Consider the following 22,099-nt stretch of genomic DNA (forward strand, 5'->3'; position numbering starts at 1 on the left):
AGAAAAATGTAGAACAAAATTCAAATTCACACACACACAAAAAAAACAGGCTTGCTGGTCCGACAAAAACTAAAGAAACCCCAAGTGTATGGCCCCTAAATACCTTTTTTTTTTTTTTAAATGTCTCTTACTATACTTTTTTTTTAAATTAACTTCTATTGAGCTTCAAGTGAACGTTTACAAATCAAGTCAAACTGTCACATATGCGTTTATATACACCCTACTCTGTACTCCCACTTGCTCTCCCCCTAATGAGTCAGCCCCTCCAGTCTCTCCTTTCTTGACAATTTTGCCAGCCTCCAACTCTCTCTATCCTCCCATCCCCACTCCAGACAGGAGATGCCAACACAGTCTCAAGTGTCCACCCGATACAAATAGCTCACTCTTCACCAGCATCTCTCTCCTACCCACTGTCCAGTCCCTTCCATGTCTGATGAGTTGTCTTCGGGAATGATTCCTGTCCTGGGCCAACATAAGGTTTGGGGACCATGACCGCCGGGATTCCTCTAGTCTCAGTCAGACCATTAAGTATGGTCTTTTTGTGAGAATTTGGGGTCTGCATCCCACTGATCTCCTGCTCCCTCAGGGGTTCTCTGTTGTGCTCCCTGTCAGGGCAGTCATCGGTTGTGGCCGGGCACCAACTAGTTCTTCTGGTCTCAGGATGATGTAGGTCTCTGGTTCATGTGGCCCTTTCTGTCTCTTGGGCTCTTAGTTATCGTGTGACCTTGGTGTTCTTCATTCTCCTTTGATCCAGGTGGGTTGAGACCAATTGATGCATCTTAGATGGCCGCTTGATAGCATTTAAGACCCCAGACGCCACATTTCAAAGTGGGATGCAGAATGTTTTCATAATAGAATCATTTTGCCAATTGACTTAGAAGTCCCCTTAAACCATGGTCCCCAAACCCCCGCCCTTGCTCCACTGATCAGTTTATCCCGGAGGCTTCTTTGCTTTTGGTCCAGTCCAGTTGAGCTGATCTTCCCTGTATTGAGTATTGTCCTTCCCTTCACCTAAAGCAGTTCTTATGTACTAACTAATCAGTAAAAAACCCTCTCCCACCCTCCCTCCCTCCCCACCTCGTAACCACAAAAGTATGTGTTCTTCTCAGTTTATACTATTTCTCAAGATCTTATAATAGTGGTCTTATATAATATTTGTCCTTTTGCCTCTGACTAATTTCACTCAGCATAATGCCTTCCAGGTTCCTCCATGTTATGAAATGTTTCACAGATTCATCACTGTTCTTTATCGATGCGTAGTATTCCATTGTGTGAATATACCACAATTTATTTATCCATTCACCTGTTGATGGACACCTTGGTTGCTTCCAGCTTTTTGCTATTGTAAATAGAGCTGCAATAAACATGGGTGTGCATATATCTGTTCATGTGAAGGCTCTTATTTCTCTCGGGTATATTCCGAGGAGTGGGATTTCTGGGTTGTATGGTAGTTCTATTTCTAACTTTTTAAGACAACGCCAGATAGATTTCCAAAGTGGTTGTACCATTTTACATTTCCACCAGCAGTGTATAAGAGTTCCAATCTCTCCGCAGCCTCCCCAACATTTATTATTTTGTGTTTTTTGGATTAATGACAGCCTTGTTGGAGTGAGATGGAATCTCATCATAGTTTTAATTTGCATTTCTCTAATGCCTAATGATCGAGAGCATTTTAACTCAGTACTAAAGTCACTCCTTAGGTTCACCCTTCAGGCAAAGATTAGACAGATCTAGAGAGAGAACAACACATGTGAGGGTCATGCTTCCTAGTTCAATCACATATATAAGACTAATGGGCACATCAACACAAAAGCAAAGATGAGAAGGCAGGAAAGGACAGGAAAACTGGACAAACAGAAACAGGGAACCTGGAGTGGACAAGGGGAGAGTGCTGACATGTCACGAGGCTGGCAACCAATGTTGCAAAAATAATTTGTGTATTAACTGTTTAATGAGAAATTAATTTGCTCTGTAAACTTTTATCTAAATCACTATATATATACACACACACATATGTATATATTTGTAAGTTATTTCTATCTCCTGTTATACCATAAGCTCCTGAGGAGTGTGATCGTGTTTATTTTGCTCAATGGTTTATACCTAGAATCTATAGCACAGTGAGCACTCAAATGTTTGCTGAATGAATAAAACAGATACGAGAAGATAATAATCAAACTTATCTAAGCAGAAGAATGGCAATCTACAGCTGTTAACATTATAAGAAACAAGTGTCATGATGTGTACACACACACACAAGTACATCAGAACAAAGGTACCTTTCTTTGCTGTTCTGTCAGTGTTAGTTTCTGGAACTTCAACCTTCCTCCCTAGCCTCTGTGCAAGGCTGCGCTTTAATGGAGGATCACTGTTTTCACCACCTACAAACAGGAGGACCTTAGTTTTAAGAGTTCAAATCAAATCTTCAGCAAGGTCAAGGAACACAAGCAAAAGCAGACAACATAGGGTAATTTTATAAATTTACTGCATTTACATGGTGTGTTTGTTAACAAAATTCCTTAGAATCGATGTCAGAGGAGAAATAAAAACAACCCGGAAAGAAGAAATAAGGAAAGGGACACAAAGGGTTAGAAGGCACAAATCACCATTTCCCAAACAATACACTAAAACTAGAAAGACAGGATCCTAGGGCCTGGTTAGAGTTGAAATTCAGAATCAGGAAAATGTGAAAAATCTTCATGTAGAAAAAGATCTTAACTAGCCAGCTGCTAAATTCTAAGAAAATTCATGTCAAATGCATCTGGGATGATTAGGAAGACAGCAAGAAAATAAAATTTTAACTCTTCCTGTAATATGAAGAATCTAAAGGCCAAATAGCTCCCCTTCAATTCCAGATAAGAAATCTAAAGTTCTGAAAGTCCGTATCTTACCGAGAACACCAAGCGGTGACAGAGCTAAGATACAAATCCACGTTTCCTGTTTCCTGGCTTATGTTATGACACTGTTCTATACAAGTTGCTTAAATGTTACACATTTTTCAAAACTTGTTTTTCAGATTGCTTGGCTGAAGATGTATTTCTTTGTAGGGTCAGATGAAAACCCTGAAAAACCCTACACACTTGTAATTGTCCCTCTCCCCACATTTATACTTTAAATATGGAACACACACACATACACACACATAAAATCACAAAGTTTACATGTATGCAGACATTAAGACAGCTCTTTTCTTTAATTTTTAATTAAAATCTCTGGATCAGTTTTATCACAGCTGAAGTCTCATTTTCTGGAGCCCTGGCTTGGCTTGTGCTCTAAACACATGATTAGATGATTAAATACTGCTCTTAAAATCCAGAACTGGTAAAAGATTAAGTAAGGCTGTTTCCTGAAACATAGATAGAAGCAGTTTCTACAGATTGCCTCTCCTAGGTTCTCTTTGGAAATGACTTATACAATCTACAGCACGTTCATGTATATAACCCTGGGCAAGTCACCTAAACCTTTCTTGAGCCTGAGCTCAGCGCAGAATGTATTCACTGCCCATTTATTAAGTGCCAAGCATTGTGCCTGTTTTCTCATGGTTAAAGATTAAACAAAAAGCACTTGAAAAAGAGCAGATCCACAGTAAATATTAATTTATTTAAAAAAAACAACAGATCTGTTGCTGTCCAGTTGGTTCTGACTTTGGCAACCCCATATGTCACAAAGTAGAACCGTCCCATAGGGTTTTCTAGGCTGTAATCTTTACGGGAGCCGATTACCAGGTCTTTTTTCCGTGGTGCCACTGGGTATGTTCAGACTGCCAATCTTCAGGTTAGCAGTCAAGCACAAACTGTGCCATCCATGGACCTCATTTCATTGATAGCCATGGTTTAATCGTTGAGAATTTTTTTATAAGTAGTTTTTACTACTAAAGGCAGTAACTTTGTAACAGTATAATTGACATATTCCCATTTTCTGACTGTCTGAAAACCTGAAACATAAGTTCAGGACAATTTTAAAGATCAGGCAGTGAAAACAGTATTCAAAGACAACACAAACTGGAGATAAGGTTTCATATTTGCATGCACATTTTAAAAGAATATGAAGGAACCTCCTAAAGTCAGAAGATTTTCAAAATAATTCTGTTGAGAAACACGAGGGTAGGTATACAAAATTCAGTAATACCCTGGGGTAAAGCACCTCCCTGATATAAAACAGTACCAGTAAATTCAAGGACACAAATTAGGTTTTAAATGGGTGCTTTTTCCCTCTAAAAACTATAAATTTCAATTTGTCCAAAGAAACAGAGGTATTCTTCACTGCTTTTAAAACCTAGTGCCTTCAAAAAGTTGACCATAATCTCATTAAAACTGTTAACAATTTAAATTTCCATAACTTCAACAAAAGGGGTAATTCACACATTACAACATGAAGAAAATTTGTAAGAAGTCCTTTCAGCCAAGAGCACAGGGGCTGGAAAACCAGTACCAACAGTGGATTCGTGTAAAGAGAAGTTGGAGAGAGTGTCCCGTTCATGCATAAACGAGTAGAAAACAAAAAATATACACAAAACTCATCTCACCTATTGAAATTTTTCGTTTCCCCAGTCTCTCGGTGAGACTCAATTTAACCAAGGGTTCTTCTCCTGAAATTGCAAAAACAGAGTTTCTCTACCAGTAGCCAATTTTTCTGCATTCAGTAATTACTAATGGGTGCAAAATATGTTCTGAAAGCGTCTTGAAAATCAGATCTGTCTTAAGGAACTAATTTTAAAAAAGATTTAACCTAAAAACAATAATTTAAACAGCCAAATGCACAGCCTAGGAGCAAGCAGCCGTGTAGTCCTTCTGAGTAACAGCAGCCAGGTATCAGATGACAGTTGGTGCTCTAGTCAATTAGTTATAAAATCCAGGTTATACCTTGGCTTGTGTGCTTTGACATGTTAAAGGAAATTCCACTCTACTCCAATGCTATCTCTACTATTTAACTTCTCCTTGATCATCTCACCAAGAAGCTCTCTTTCCTCTCTGATTCATTGCTGCTTGAATAGCACAAATATTTAAATGTACCTGTATACTGCAAATACTTGTTCATATTCCTTATGAAGTTTAAAACTACTGAAAGAAAACGCTTTTATATTTTTCTATGAGGTTTATTACAGTTCTTTACTCACAATGAGGTTTGTTGAATGAATAAGATGAACAGTAAATATAAAAATTAAATACACATAAATGTGAGGGCTGTTTGAATAAGAATTTCGATATCTTAATAATTAAATGTGCTGACTTCTTTTCATACCAAAGTCCGCCCACAAATTCCTCAAAGGCAGATTCCCCTGAGGATGGCGCCCTCCCAGTTAGATGAAAGTCCTGGTCTGACAACTCTAGAATCTACCCATTGCTCACCTTGTTTACTGGACAGAGTTACTGTCCTCACCACAGTCCGGACATTCTCTTTTTCAGGACCTGGAACAGGCTGGGCTTGGAGTAAAAGGCTGGAAACTCCGGAAGAACCTTCTGAATATAACACACCAAAAAAAAGCAAATGATTTATAGAGAGTAACAAAACTATCACAAGTAAAGAAATTCTGTTTTTGTGACCGGTAAAATCAAATACAGGCTGATAGCTACAAGCCTATCAGTCTTTCTGAGTATGTTTGCCTACAGGAATTGGGGTGGTGATGGGAGGGGAGATAATCCCTGTTTCTCATCTGCCTGGGGCACAACGTGAAAATAAAATACACCAACTGCTCTGAGTGGCTTAAGCATTCAACCCAAAAGGCTAACATTGTAAAGTTCCTCAAATGCACATTAGCTATCAGGTATCTCAACTGAACCTTTTCCTTCTAAATTTAATCATCTGCAGAACTCAACTCCAAGTTTCCTATAGAACAAGCCTCAGTAAGAGAAACCATAGGACCTTTTGTTTCTTTCTAGATAGTACATTTCATGCCGTAACTATAATTTTTAGTGTGGGAACTACAAATCAACCAAGCCAAGGCAAGCTCCAGAAGAAAATTCTAGCAGCCCTTGAGGAAGAAGTCATCTACTGCAAAATGAAGTCTTCCCTCTCTTAATGTAGTTTTTATATGCTATTCTTTAAGGGGCTCTGGTGGTACAATGGTTAAGCATGTGGCTACTAGCCAAACAGCTGGCGATTTGAACCCACCAAGTGGCTTTGCATGAGAAAGACCTGGTGATCTGCTTCCATAAAGATTACAGCCAAGAAAACCCCATGGGGCAGTTCTACAGAGATGCTACGAGTCAAAATCAACTCAACGGCACCCAACAATAACGCTATTTTTCAGAGTTGTATTTCTTAGGATAAACAGGTTCTTTCAGGTTCTTTATTATGTGTGCCTAGCTCTGAGTAGTTAGGGACTGAAACACAGTTGTAAAGAATTCAACAAGCAACCATGATTTGAAGGAAGTCTGTGTTTTACTTAAAAACAAGCCACACAAGTAAAATCTACTTGTTCATTTTGGCTGCTGCTTCCAGAGTGTTCTTATTCTTCTTCTCTAGCACCACACAACCATTTGTGTCAAAAGGCATGATGACTTACCACCTTGCTTCTTGGATTTTTCCTTCATTTTCTTTGATTTGATTTCCTCAAGAGTTTTTATTCCAAAATTCAAACATTCACCTGAGAAACCCATATAGGAATCACGTGAGAACTAGTGCCTTTTCACCTGTGCATTTTATCTATACATAGCAGGCATATCACCTACACGTAGCAGGCATGTCACCTACACATAGCAGGCATGTCACCTACACATATGCAGGCATGTCACCTACACATAGCAGGCATGTCACCTACACATAGCAGGCATATCACCTACACATACCAGGCATGTCACCTACACATATGCAGGCATGTCACCTACACGTAGCAGGCATGTCACCTACACATAGCAGGCATGTCACCTACACGTAGCAGGCATGTCACCTACACGTAGCAGGCATGTCACCTACACGTAGCAGGCATGTCACCTACACATGGCAGGCATTTTATCTACACGTAGCAGGCATTTTATCTACACACAGCTGGCAATCAAAGTTTTCAAAATGGATAAATAAGGGAAAGTATGTGGGGCAGGCAGGTGACGGGGAGGTAAGACGGTGGTGATGGTGATCAGGACCTAAATTCCAGAGGCGACTGAACAGTTGAGACACATTCAGGGGTGCTGTCAGACCTACGAGAAGGCCAGGCACTCACAGCCCCCCTTACCTTGCTTCAGACCGGCCCCGGGCTTCCGGGCAGAAGGCACTCGCAACCCGTTATGAGCCTCAGGAGTCGCTTGCAGGGCAGGCGTTCTGGTTTCATCACCTTCCTCAGAAAACTGATCTAAATGTCAACATTTAAGACAAGTTTACAATTCCCAGCAGGCCTAGAGCTTCAACCCTAATTCCTTCCAGTTACCTAAGTGGACCTGGCTGTATCTGCCTTAAAGAAAGAGCTAAAACTTACCGTCGTCATCTTCATCGTCATCTGCAGCGTTGATGACCACGGGTGGATGTGTGGGACTGGGAACGTTTTCTGAACTTTCCACCTTCATGACGCTCCGCAGCTGCGGGGAGGGGTTAGACTGGACAGACAGTTTGTTCTGCTGAGCTGCGAGCTGGCTGGCCTTCGCGTCCTCTTCTGGGGACTCAGGCACAGTGGGTAGCACAGCTAAATATACAAAATCAGCAGTAAATTAAAACAGAAGATAAATCCCAACACATTGAAAAGCTCTGTCCACCTATGATAAGTGTGGTGTATCTTCCTGATGAACATTTATGTCTTTTTCTCTACTTTTCCAACTAGATTCTAAACTCCCGGAGGTGGAAAATGTGCCTTTAGCTAATAACTCTTCACTGTACATAAATACATTCAAAATAAGTGGTCACAATACTGCTGATAAAACGAACAAGAGAAAAAACCAACCTATTGCCTTTGAGTCAATTTTGACCAACAGCAACCTTATAGGATAGAGCAGAACTGCCCCGCAGGATTTCCAAGTCTGTAATTTTTACAGGTGCAGACCGCCATATGTTTCTCCGGCAGAGCAGCTGGTAGGTTCAAACTGCCGACCTTTTGGTTTGCAGGCAAGTGTTTAACTACTGCGCCACCAGGGCTCCTTGCTAGATGCACAGTAACTGTAAATTCTAGACATTTCATTTAAATACTGAAATTACATGATTTTTGCTCAGCAAAGTAGTAGCTTTAAGACAGTAGATAACACTTATTTGAACCAAACCATAAAGAGCCTACTTTTTTTCCTCATATAGAGCTGAAAAGATGTAACCATCAAATTTAATCACATCAGATTTGACTTTAAGTGGCTGGTAATTCCATTAGGAAATTACTTTAAAAGGAGCTTTGGAAACAACTACATAAAGCTTACATAGCTAGATGCTACAGGATCGGGCCATGCCCTCTCTTTACCTCGTTAACATTTATTTGCAATTTGCATTTCCAAAAAGATACTAGTTTTTTGTAGTGTTAAGTCTTATTTTAGATTACGGCCTACAGCAGGGTTGGCAAACTAGCTAGCTAGTTCATATTTCAGGCTTTGCAGGCCACATATGGTCTCTGTCTCAACTGCTCAACTGCAGCTGTGGCACAAAATCAGCCATAGAAAATGACTGTGGCTGCATCCCAACAAAACTTGTTTTATAAAACAAGAGGAGGCCCAGATTTGTCAACCCTTGGCCTAGAGAATCAAGTTTTCTTACAAACCTCTGTAGGTCTCATAAGAAAACAGGAAATGAATTAAACTATAATAATCTAAGCTGTCACGCCAAGAAACACTTGTGATGCAGCATGGCTTTTGGCAACATCAAGTGGCTCTGCCACGAACTGGTTTTATGACCATGTACAAGTCATTTAATCTATAAATTCAATTCCCTCATCTGGAAAGTAGAAATAACAGACTCACTAAGAGGGAAAGAAGGCAATGAAATACTTTGTACAGTATGCGTGTCAGGGGTTTGTTAATAGTAACTAATTCTTTTAAAATTACATATGCATCTCACTTTTGCTCGGAGGTAGGAAAAGGCCATCAACGTAACGTCCTCTGTTGTGATGGAACGCACAGTTAAGTTTTTGACATCCCATTGGCTGGTTTTCCCAATAACAAGGAATCTCACTGCGTTTTTTCTGTAGGAAAGACAGACACGTTTTTTTCAAGTAAAAAACACAAAGTAAGACATGTATTAATTTGGAAACTGTTTTTTTTTAAAAAAGTTCCTAACAAGGTTCAGAAACCTGAGGCACATGAGATGATTTTGAGCAGAAAGGAGTTGCTGAACATGACAGACTGTAAGAACTGTGAATAGATGAAGGGAGTAAGGTGGTAGTTTCTCTGCTATTCTTTCCTCCTTACTCTCATCCTAGAACCCCTAAATGTCCATAATTAATTTACAGAAGCAGGATGATACAATAGTTAAAATTATGCAAAAAAGAAAGCGACAAGGTTTGAAACTCTTATTATGCTATTTATTGGCCATGTAACCTTGGACAAATAATTTAATGCCTCTAAGCCTCACTTATCTCAGCTATAAAATGGGACGAATAGCTATCTAACTGGTTTCTTCTGATGATTAAATTAAATGAAGCATGTGCAAGGTCTCAACAAACTGCAGGTATTATTTGAAGCTGGGAGTTCAAGGCATTAAGCAAATTTTCCCCATTAGTGACTCTTCAAAGTAAGGCATATGTAACACACTAAAGGATGGCATTTATCCTTACCAAAGCCACCTCCATCTTATGAAGCAGGAGAACAAAAAAAAAAAAAAAAAATACTTGCACACCTACGAATAAACTGCTGGATAATACATACATTAGTTTTCCAAGTGACCCACACAAAGAATGTTCAAAACAAAGGATGTTCAAAGCAATACTATTTGGAATAGCTCCAAAATCCAAACACCTCACATGTACATCGACACTAGGATGGATAAATACATTGTACTACATCCATACAATAGAACGCTACCCAGTAATGAAAAGAAAGGACCACTGCTACACTCAACGCCACAGATGTGGACTGAAAGGAACCCGCCACAAAGGGCACACACGGTATGATTCCATTTATATAAAGATCAAAACAGGCCAACTTTGTCTGCAGTAGAGCAGTCAGGCTAGCAAGTACCTCTGGTGGTGTAGTCAGCGGCAACGAGGGGATGAAGGGAGTAAACGGGGCTGCTAAGGTTCTGTTTCCTGATTCCAGTACTGATCAAGTAATATATTCATTTTGTGAAAATTCTTTGAGCTGTATGATTGTGATTTGTGTAATTTTCCATATCTATATTAAATAACTCAAAAAAGAGAAAAGACTTGAGGCAGAGCCAAGATGGTGGAATAGATGCTTCCAGCGAGCCGTCTTACAACAAACACCCAAAAAACAAGTGAAACCAGTTATATTCATGACAATGACAAGCTAGGAGCCCTGAACATCAAAGGCAAGGGTAGAAAATGAACTGAGGGGCAAGGGGAGGAAGAGATGGTTCAGAAGCAGAGAAGAGTTACTGGACCTGAATCGCCGGGAGCCCTCAGACACCAACCCCAGACCAGAGGCAGCAGGCTGGTACTAGCGTTCAGCCACAGTTCCCTAAGGCAGAAGCAGCCAGCCACACAGCCTACTCATACCTCCGGACCCAGGGAAGAACGGCGATCTCGGCAAAAGCTAAGTACTTGCGTATATTTCACCGTGCCCACCAACCCCCAAGCCGGCTTCAGTGGCTGTTATTTCCCTGGGCATGAGATAGGCCCTGTTGAGCATCTAGAGCCATCCTTCCTGGCCCTGGAGAAGGAAAAAATTCACAATTGGAGGAAACAATAATTTGCCAGCTCCACTAATCTGGGGAGCTCAGGACAGAAGCAGCTCCTGTCCGGGCATAAACGGTCTATGGACTTTGAGTACCTTTCCCTCCTGTCTGGACCTGTGTGGGCATCCTTCAGCAGAGTAGGCCCTTGATGGCACAATACAACTCTTTCAGCTGTGTGTGGAGAGGTGCGCGTTTGATGTTTGACACCACCTTGCCTATTAAACAGGGTCCTCATCTACCCACATCAGGGGCCTAAGGATGGGTGGCTCCACTCAGGTCACCCAGCCACCTGCGACAGGGGTCCAAGGATAACTGGTACCTCCCAGTCCTTACAACCAAAAACACTAGGTGCCCACGGTCCGTCTGCAGAACCCACTCACCTCTACGCTCTAGGGAACAGGGACACACTTTCCTCAGAGACACCTGGGGGATGATTCTCAGCCCCCTGCCTTGTTCAGAGCCATGACCCCCTGCTGCAACCAGGTACTGATACCTACACCAATCACCCCAGCCCCTCTAAGACTGTAGGACAGAGCCTGTACCACACACTTGATGATCAGCTACCTGGACACCTCAGCTGAATTCATACAAGAAAAGTGAATGGACTCCTAGACTGATATACCTGATAACAGCTCTAGCCATCTGGGGACAGGACGTCAGAGCTCCAAAGGTAAAAATAATCAAGCTAGCTCACTCAAGCAACCCATCTGGGCATATCAAAACAAAACAAAGCAAGAAGCTATGATATAGTAAGCAAACATAAACTAATACAATAACTTATTGATGGCTTGAAGACAAGAGTCAATATCAAGTCATGTAAAGAAACAGACTATTATCGCATCAACAAGCTCTAAACAAAGAATCAAGGGATCTTCTAGATGAAAGTGCCTTCCTAGAATTACCAGATGCAGAACACAAAAGATTAATATACAGAACACTTCAAACATCAGGAAGGAAATCAGGCAATACACAGAACAAGGCAAGGAACACACAGATAAAGCAGGTGAAGAAATTAAAAAGGTTATTCAAGAACATAACGAAAAATTTAATAAGCTGGAAAAATCCATAGAGAGACAGCAATCAGAAATTCAGAAGATTAACAATAAAATTACAGAAGTAGACAACTCAATAGAAAGTCAGAGGAGCAGAACTGAGCAAGTAGAAGGCAGAATTTGTGAACTTGAAGATAAAGCACTGGGCACCAATATATTTGAAGAAAAACCAGATAAAAGAATTTTAAAAAACAAAGAAACCTTAAGAATCATGTGGGACTCTATCAAGATAAATAACTTGAGAGTGACTAGAGTACCAGAGCAGGGAATGATAACAGAAAATAGAGAATTGTTGAAGATTTGTTGGCAGAAAACTTCCCTGGTATTGTGAAGATGAGAAGATATCTATCCAAGATGGTCATCAAACTCCACAAAAGGTAGATTTTAAAAGTAAGTCACCAAGACATATTATAATCAAACTTGCCAAAACCAAAGATAAAGAGAGATTTTAAGATCAGCTAGGGATAAATGAAAAGTCACCTACAAAGGAGAGTGAATAAGAGTAAGCTTGGACTACTCGGCAGAAACCATGCAGGCAAGAAAGCAATGGGATGACTTATATAAAAAATTGAAGGAAAAAAATGTCAACCAAGAATCATATATCCAGCAAAACTGTCTCAAATATGAAGGTGAAATCAGGACATTTCCAGATAAACAGAAGTTTAGGGAATTCATAAAAGCCAAATCAAAACTACAAGAAATACTAAAGGGAGTTCTTTGGTTAAAAAATCAGTAACATCAGCTATCAACCCAAGACTAGAACACTGGACAGAGCAATCAGATGTCAACCCAGACAGGGAAATCACAAAAATAAATCAGGATAAAAAAATGCTCAAACCAGGGAAACAGCAATGTTATTTTGTAAAAGAAGGCAACATTAAAACCATAAAGAGGGACTAAGAAATGTAGTCATAGATCTTTCATATGGAGAGGAAGACAAGGTGATACAAACAAATAAAAGTAAGGTTTAAATTTAGAAAAACAGAGGTAAATAGTAAGGTAACCACAAAGGAGACAAACTATCCTACAAATCAAAATAAAATACAAGAAAAAAAATAGAGACTCAGCAGAAACAAAATCAACAACGAATATGAGGAAAAGACAATATATAAAGATAATCTACTCAGCACAAAAAATTAAGTGGGAAAAAGAAACTGTCAACAACACACAAAAAAAGACATCAAAATGATAGCACTAAATTCATACCTATCCATACTTGCCCTGAATGTAAATGGACTAAATGCACCAATAAAGAGACAGAGAGTGGCAACATGGATTAAAAAACATGATTTGTCTATATGCTGCCTACAAGAGACACACCTTAGATTTAGAGACACAAACTAAAACTTAAAGGATGGAAAAAAATACATTAAGCAAACAACAATCAAAAAAGAGCAGAAGTGGCAGTATTAATTTCTGACAAAATAGACTTTAAAGTTAAATCTATCATAAAGGACAAGGACACTATATAATGATTAAAGAGACAATATACCAGGATATAACCATATTAAATATTTATGCACCCAATGATAGGGCTGCAAGACACATAAAACAAACTCTATCAGCACTGAAAACTGAGATAGACAGCTCCGCAATAATAGTAGGAGACTTATACACACTTTGAGTGAAGGACGGGACAACCAGAAAGAAGCTCAATAAAGACAAGGAAGATCTAAATACCACAATCAACCAACTTGACCTCATAGACATATACAGAACACTCCACCCAACAGCAGCCAAGTATACTTTCTTTTCTAGTGCACATGGAACATTCTCTAGAATAGATCACATATTAGGTCATAAAGCAAGCCTTAGCAGAATCCAAAATGCTGAAATATTATAAAGCATCTTCTCTGACCATAAGGCCATAAAAGTAGAAATCAATAACAGAAAAAGCAGGGAAAAGAAAACAAACACTTGGAAACTGAACGATACCCTGCTCAAAAGAGACTGGATTATAGAAGATATTAAGGATGGAATAAAGAAATTCATAGAATCAAAGAGAATGAAAACACTTCCTATCAGAACCTTTGGGGCACAGAGAAAGCAGTGCTCAGAGGTCAATTTATATCAATAAATGCACACATCCAAAAAGAAGAAAGGGCCAAAATCAAAGAATTATCCTTACAACTTGAACAAATAGAAAGAGGGCAACAACAACAAAAAAACCCTCAGGCACCAGAAAAAAGCAAAGAGCAGAACTAAATAGAAAACAGAAAACCAAATGAAAGAATTAACAAGACCAAAAGCTGGTTCTTTGGAAAAATTAACAAAATTGACAAACCACGGGCCAAACCGACAAAAGAAACACAGGAAAGGAAGCAAATAACCCAAATAAGAAATGAGATGGGCGATATTACAACAGACCCAACTGAAATTAAAAGAATCACATCAGATTACTATGAAAAATTATACTCTAACAAATTTTGAAAACCTAGAAGAAATGGATGAATTCCGAGAAATACACTACCTACCTAAACTAACACAGAGGTAGAAGAACTAAATAGACCTATAACAAAAGAAAACATTGAAAAGGTAATCGAAACACTCCCCTCCCCCCCAAAAAAGCCCTGGCCCAGAAGACCTCACTGCAGAGTTCTACCAAACGTTCAGAGAAGAGTTAAGAACAATAGTACTAAAGGTATTTCAGAGCATAGAGAAGGACAGAATACTCCCAGCCTCCTTCTAGGAAGCCAGCATATCCCTGATACCAAAACCAAGTAAAGACACCACAAAAAAAAAGAAAATTACAGACCTATATCCCTCATGAACTCAGATGAAAAAATCTTCAACACAATTCTAGCCAAGAGAACTCAACAACATATCAAAAAAATAATTTACCATGGCCAAGTGGGATTCATACCAGGTATGCAGGGATGCTTCAACATTAGAAAAACAATTAATGGAATCCACCACTAAATAAAAGACAAGAATCACATGATTGTATCAATTGATGCAGAAAAGGAATCTGACAAAATTCAACACCCATTCATGATAAAAACTCTCAGCAAATAAGAATAGATGGAAAATTCCTCAACATAATAAAGGGCATTTATACAAAGCCAACAGCCAACATCACTCTAAATGGAGAGAGCCTGAAAGCATTCCCCTTGAGAGCAGGAACTGGACAAAAATGCCCTTTATCACCACTCTTATTCAACATTGTGCTGGAGGTCCTAGCCAGAGCAATTAGGCTAGATAAAGAAACAAAGGGCATCAGATTGGCAAGGAAGAAGTCAAAGTATCTCTATTTGCAGATGAGATGTTCTTATACACAGAAAACCCTAAGGAATTCTCAAGAAAACTACTGAAACGAATACTAGAGTTCAGCAGAGTATCAGGATACAAGATAAACATAAAAAATCAGCTGGATTCCTCTACACCAACAAAAAGAACATCGAAGAGGAAATCACCAAATCATTACCATTTACAGTAGCACCTAAGAAAATAAAATACTTAGGAATAAATCTTACCAGAGATGTAAAAGACTTATACAAATAAAACCACAAAACACTTCTGCAAGAAACCGAGAGAGACCTATGTAAGTGGAAAAACATGCCTTGCTCATGGATAGGAAGACTTAACGTTGTTAAAAATGTGTATTTTACCAAAAGCGATCTGTAGATTTAATGGAATTCCAGTCCTAATTTCAACATTTTTTAACGAGATGGAGAAACAAATCACCAACTTCATATAGAAGGGAAAAAGGCCCTGGATAAGTAATGCACAACCGAAAAAGAAGAACAAAGTAGGAAGCCTCACTCTACCCCATTTTAGAACCTATTATACCACCACAGAAGTCAGAACAGCCTAGTACTGCTACAACAACAGATACAGACCAATGGAACAGAATTGAGAATCCAGACATAAATCCAACCACGTATGAGCAGCTGATATTTGACAAAGGCCCCAAATCACTCAAACAGGGAAAAGACAGTTTTTTTAACAAATGTAGCTGGCATAACTGGATATTTATCTGCAAAAAAAAGAAACAAGACCCATTCCTCACGCCATGCACAAAAACTAACTCAAAATGGATCAAAGACCTAAATATAAAATCTGAAACGATAAAGATCATGGAAGAAAAAATAGGGACAACGTTAGGAGTCCTAATACATGGCATGAACAGTATAGAAAACATTACTAACAATACAGAAGAAAACCTAGATAACTGGCAGGTCCTAAAAATCAAACACCTATGCTCATCCAAAGACTTCACCAAAAGAGTAAAAAGATTACCTACAGACTGGGAAAAAGTTTTTAGCTACGACATTTCCGATCAGTGCCTTATCTCTAAACTCTACATGATACTGCAAAAACTCAACTACAAAAAGACAAAAAACCCAATTAAAAAATGGGCAAAAGGTATGAATAGACACTTCGCTGAAGAAAACATCCAGGTAGCTAACAGATACATGAGGAAATGCTCAGGATCAGTGACTATTTGAGAAATACAAATCAAAACTACAATGATATTTCATCTCACTCCAACAAGGCTGGCATTAATCCAAAAAACACAAAACAATAAATGTTGGAGAGGCTGTGGAGATACTGGAACACTTATACACTGCTAGTGGGAATGTAAAATGGTACAACCACTTTGGCAATCGATTTGGTGCTTCCTTCAAAAGCTAAAAATAGAACTACCATAAGATCCAGCAATCCCACCCCTTGGAATATATCCCGGAGAGATAAGAGCCTTTACATGAACAGATATACGCACACCCATGTTCACTGCAGCACTGTTTACAATAGTAAAAAGATGAAAGCAACCAAGGTGCCCATCAGTGGATGAATGCATAAATAAATTATGGTATATTCACACAATGGAATACTACACATCGATAAAGAATAGTGATGAATCTGTGAAACATTTCATAATATGCAGCTATGTGGAAGGCATTATGCTGAGTGAAATTAGTCAGCTGCAAAAGGCCAAATATTGTATAAGACCACTATTACAAGAACGCAAGAAACAGTTAAACAGAGAAGAAAATATTCTTGATGGTTACGAGACGGGGGAGGGAGGCAGGGTGGGAGGGGGTATTCACTAGATAGTAGATAAGAACTACTTTAGGTGACAGGAAAGAATACAGGCGAGGTCAGCACAACTGGACTAAATGAAAAGCAAACAAGTTTTCTGAATAAACTGAATGCTTCAAAGGCCAGCGTAGCAGGGGCGGGGGTTTGGGGACCATGGTTTCAGGGGACATCTAAGTCAACTGGCATAATAAAATCTATTAAGAAAACATTCTGCATCCCACTTTGGAGAATGGTATCTGGTGTCTTAAACTCTAGCAAGCAGCCATCTAAGATGCATCAATTGGTCTCAACCCACCTGGAGCAAAGGAGAGAGAAGAACACCAAGGACACAAGGTAATTTACGAGCCCGAGAGACAGAAAGGGCCACATAAACCAGAGACTACATCAGCCTGAGACCAGAAGAGCTAGATGGTGCCTGGCTACAACTGATGACTGCCCTGACAGGGAACACAACAGAGAACCCCTGAGGGAGCAGGAGAACAGTGGGATGCAGACCCCAAATTCTCATAAAAAGACCAGACTTAATGGTCTGACTGAGGCTAGAAGGACCCCGGTGGTCATGGCCCCCAGATCTTCTGTTGGCCCAAGACAGGTACCATTCCCAAAGCCAACTCTTCAGACAGGGATTGGACTGGACAATAGGATGGAGAGGGATGCTGGTGAGGAGTGAGTTTCTTGGATCAAGTAGAGACTTGAGACTATGTTGGCATCTCCTATCTGGAGGGGAGATGAGAGAGCAAAGGGGTTAGAAGCTGGCGGAACGGACATGAAAAGAGAGCAGAGGGAAAGAGCGGGCTGTCTCATGGAGGGGGGCAACTAGGAGTACACAGCAAGGTGTATATAAATTTTTGTATGAGAGATTGACTTGATTTGTAACCTTTCACTTAAAGCACAATAAAAATTAAAGAAAAAAAAGACCCAACAAGCACTTCTGAAAAGCAATGACCCTGATCAATAGCCTGTATTATATTTGGTTCTTTCATCACGATAAGCAGCCTAAGGTTTAAAATTCCAGGAAAGCACAGCAATATTACTTCAGAAATTAAAAACGTAGAGAAATAAAAAGGCCTTTAAAGACATCAAAAAGGACAAAGATCAAAACCTAGTACACTGAGATTGATAAATTTCATAATACATGATGTTGGCAGGGGTATGGAAAAATCGGGCAGCCCACACAGTGCTAGTGAAAATGTAAATTAGTTCAACATTTCTGAAAGGCAATTGGGATAAAACTACTTTAAAATGTATGCTCCCATTTTTGCCACATGCATGAGTAAAAAAAACCTATTTTAAAAGGTACAGCAAACACCTTTACCTTTCAAAGACAGAATTAGTCTCCCGCCACACCCCAAAAATAGGTGTAATAGCTGCCACTGCTCTTTTAGACAGGAATAATAACAATTATTCAATTTCTCTTTCCTCAAGGCAGGACCTCATGCCACTCTTCCTTGTTCCTGGGTCAGTCTTTGCTTATTACGTGATTTCTCTCCTGGAAGCAATTTTTAAGTTACAGGATGACTTCTGTAATAGCATCCTCTGTATACTGGAGTCACCTGACATTTATTTGATCTGTTTAATAAATTCACTAAGTTTTGTTTCTAACTGAAAAGTAACACAAACATGAAGATGACTTAGAAAATTCAAATAAATGCTTGTTAATGCTGTCACCCAAGGAGAACCACTTATTTTGGTATGCAACTCTTTTATTTATTTTTTAATCATAAATACACATATGCACACTTAAAGCAATTCCACAGAGTTCTGCACCTTTTTGATTTAGCAACATATCCTCCATAGTTAACACCCTCCTCCTGCATAATTATTTCTCTGAGTTTTTAACAGGTTATACAGCACATGTTCCAAAGACACACACGAAAGAGGTGCACAGTAAAAAGGCTCCTTCCTATCCCTGTCCCTCCTCCCCCAAAGCCTCTTTGTCCTTTATACGTCCAGAGACTTTTTTTTAGATGCATATGGTAAGCGAAAACAGACACAACTTCTTTTCCCTCTCCTTTTTTTCCATAAATGGTAGCATATTAAACACTTGGTTCTGCCCCCTTCACTCAAAATGTTTTGATCTTTCCATTATCCATAAATAAGGAGTTTCCCTTTAAAAATTTTGCTGCCCAGAACTCATTCCATGAATATGGCAAACTATTTTCACTGAAGGATAGTTAGGTTATTTCCAGTATTTTACCATTACAAATTATGCCACAATGAGTAACTCCATCTACAGCTCATTTTGCACATGTATGAGAACATACAGGACAAAGGTCTAAGCATTTTGAGAGAGTTCTGAGAGAGAAGGCCAGATTAGCCTCTATGCAGAATAAAATTAAAACAGCAGGCCTAGGACTGCTATCCTTAGAAAGACCTACTTCCAAGATTGGCCCTTGGGTGGGATCTGGGAACTTGGCTCTTCGAATGTTCCCCGTCAACAGTTAACTGATCAGACGGTTCACTGTGCCTAGACTATGCAAACAATATGGTTTATGCTGAACACCTGCCTTCTTTCTGGGAGTCTGGACTTTTGGAAGGTGCAAGACAGGGGGTGCCTATGTACCTTGGGCTCTGAGTCTCTAATGGGCATCCCTGGAGAGAAACATCACAATGTTCCTGCATTTTTGTTGCTGTGGGGAAGAGTGTGCTCCGTGTGGCCCCTCGTGGGAGGGAGAGAGCATGAGGGAGCCTGGACGTACATTCTTCCAGACTCCTCCTGTGTCGTCTTCTCTTGTGATCCATCTGTGCACCTTAGCTGTAATAAATCTTAACCATGAATAAAACTATATGCTGTGTCCCATGAGTTCCAGCAAATTCCTAAATGTAGGGGCAGACTTAGAGACCCAGGCACACCTTCCATAGAAGCTGTGTCAATTTATACTTTACCAGCAATTTACAACATGATATTTTCATTAGGTTGCAAAGTATTCCTTGCTCTGAGTTTATTTAATGAATTCCTTACTATTTGGAAGACAGGCATACTATCTGAAAGAACAGAAATGTGGAACCAGACTATGTGACCCCTGGCATACGAAATGCATACCTGGTCTCTTCTTTCCCCATTCCTTCCCCAACAATTCAGTCCAAAGTCATTAGGTGGGGCTGAGGGTGGTAGGCATCCATGCTGGGGGAGGAAGGGGTATGGTGGCCCAGGTCAGGGTGTTGGCTGGTGCCTGACAGGATGAGGAAGATGTCCACACAACAAAGATCCCACATAGGAACCTGGCATAGGGTGTCAGAACCCAGGAGAGTTGGGAAGGCATCTGCAGAGAAGGTGGACTGACAGTGCTGGGCCTGACCAGGGTAAGCAAGGTTTCTGTGCAGAAGGGCAGCTCAGTTTAGGGTGAGGACAGTATCTCCACGGAGGAGAAGTCTGGAATGGGGCAACAAAGACCAAGCAAGGTGAGGAAGGTGGCAGGTGTCCCCGAGTGGAGACCTGGCACACAGAGTGTGAGCAGGGTGAGGAGAGCATCCCATGTGGCAGGGCTGCCTAAGACACAGCATCAGAGCCCAAGGGTATGAAAAAGGAATCCATGAGGGGTGTCCAGAGTGGGATGGGGTAGGAGGGCCCAAGCAGAGAGAGGAACGGGTCCCCGTAAGGCCTGGCATAGGGAGCTGGAGTTGACGCAAGCAGAAGTGTATTCCTGTGTAGTCAGAGCCCAAGAGGAAGGAAGAGGCTGTGATACAATATTGGTTTCCAAGGACTGATAAGATAAGTGAAAATATTAAGGGCAATGGGAACCAAACTTCTCACTTCTGGAGAAAAGAGTTACAAGTGTAGAAAAGGAGAAGTCTAGAATAAACCTTGTGGTTCAGACTGGAACTGGGGGCATCTATGTGAACTCATAATTTTCACTACATAGACATATAGTAGGGAGTCCCTGGGTGGCACAAATGGTTATGCATTCCACCATTATCTGAAAGGCTGGTGGTTCAAACCCACCCAGTGGGGCCTTGGAAGACAGGCCTGGTGATCTGCTTCCAAAAGGTCACAACCTTGAAAACCCTATGGAGCAGTTCTAGTCTGCACACGAGTCGGAATCAGCTCGATGGCAACTAACAACAACCAGAAGACATACAGTAATAAATAATGATGTCAATGTGTGTATGTATATACATTATATATCCCCTAGCTCTGTTCACTGAGAGGACCTGAAGCAGTGACACAGCAGGAGCAGCCAGATCTTAATTTCTATATACCGTTCTTCACTGAAAGGAACCAGGGATCCTTGGAGAAATGGTTGATTCCAAGGCTGGAATAGGAAAAGTACAAGATGAGCCTGAAAAATCTGGTTAGGTCAGAAAGCAAAGAAGTGCTCAAAGAATGATGGAAACATGGCAAAGTACACAAAAATCAGTTTGAAGGACTCCTACTGGTCAAATCTGGCTTAATCTGAGCATAAAAAATAAATGACAAGATGAAATATACTGAAAAAAGTAGAAACCAGTGCTCTGAACAGGTTCGTTCTTTGTTCCTGTGAGAACCTCTGCCCTGGCTGAGAATTTGCATTTCCACCCCAGATATACTGAATCAAAATCTACATTTTAGTAAGATCCCTAGATGATTCTTATGTATTATTTTCTGGGAACTTGTTAGAAATGCAAATTTTCAGCAGGGGTTCGAACCAGAACAAACCAGTCAGAGGCCATGAAAGAAATCCTGAGTTCACGCCAACAAATAAAAAACTGGAAAAAATTTGAAAGTTTCATGAGAAATGGGATATTTACAGGGTCTCAAAGTACCTCTCCACACACACAAAAAAAACTGCCATTGAGTCAATTCTGACTCATAGCAACCCTATAGGACAGAGTAGAACTGTCCCATAGGGTTTCCAAGAAGTGCCTCGTGGATTTGAACTGCTTACCTTTTGGTTAGCAGTTGAACTCTTAACCACCACACCATCAGGTTTACCACCTCTCCACAAAATATTTATTAATTACAAAAAGAAAAATTTTACAGTGAAGAAGTCTGGCCAATATCACCTTAATCAAGTGATCAAAGTCAGCATCACCAGCAACAGGAAAAATAAAATCATATGCACCTGATATCATGCAATGAGAAGACTATCACTTCTATGATATTCCTGCCCAAAATATACGACCTGAATTTAGCCATGAGGAAATAGCAGACAACCCCAAACTGAGGGACTTTCTAGAAAATAAATAGTCTGTAATTACTGGAAATGTCAAGGCTAACGAAGGGCAAGGAAAGACTGAGCAGCTGTTTCAGACTGAAGCAGACTGAAGAG

General features: G+C 40.1%; 1 protein-coding gene across 3 annotated transcripts in view; it reads right to left on the bottom strand.

Moving 5' to 3' along the window:
- ZC3H11A (zinc finger CCCH-type containing 11A) overlaps positions 1 to 22,099 on the bottom strand; it is a 39,996-nt gene that overhangs the window by 15,953 nt on the left and 1,944 nt on the right. For 2 of the 3 annotated variants that reach the window (XM_023548294.2, XM_023548290.2), the window contains exons 3-9: positions 8,962 to 9,085; positions 7,412 to 7,615; positions 7,172 to 7,288; positions 6,506 to 6,586; positions 5,349 to 5,459; positions 4,526 to 4,588; positions 2,280 to 2,381 (exon numbers count right to left, since the gene is read on the bottom strand). In XM_023548294.2, coding sequence (XP_023404062.2) covers positions 2,280 to 2,381; positions 4,526 to 4,588; positions 5,349 to 5,459; positions 6,506 to 6,586; positions 7,172 to 7,288; positions 7,412 to 7,615; positions 8,962 to 9,085 — 802 coding nt within the window. The remainder of the gene's footprint in view (positions 1 to 2,279; positions 2,382 to 4,525; positions 4,589 to 5,348; positions 5,460 to 6,505; positions 6,587 to 7,171; positions 7,289 to 7,411; positions 7,616 to 8,961; positions 9,086 to 22,099) is intronic. The other variant, XM_023548295.2, reaches the window with a different exon arrangement.

The sequence above is a fragment of the Loxodonta africana genome, chromosome 20 (genome assembly GCF_030014295.1).
Source record: "Loxodonta africana isolate mLoxAfr1 chromosome 20, mLoxAfr1.hap2, whole genome shotgun sequence".
Lineage (NCBI taxonomy): Eukaryota > Metazoa > Chordata > Mammalia > Proboscidea > Elephantidae > Loxodonta > Loxodonta africana.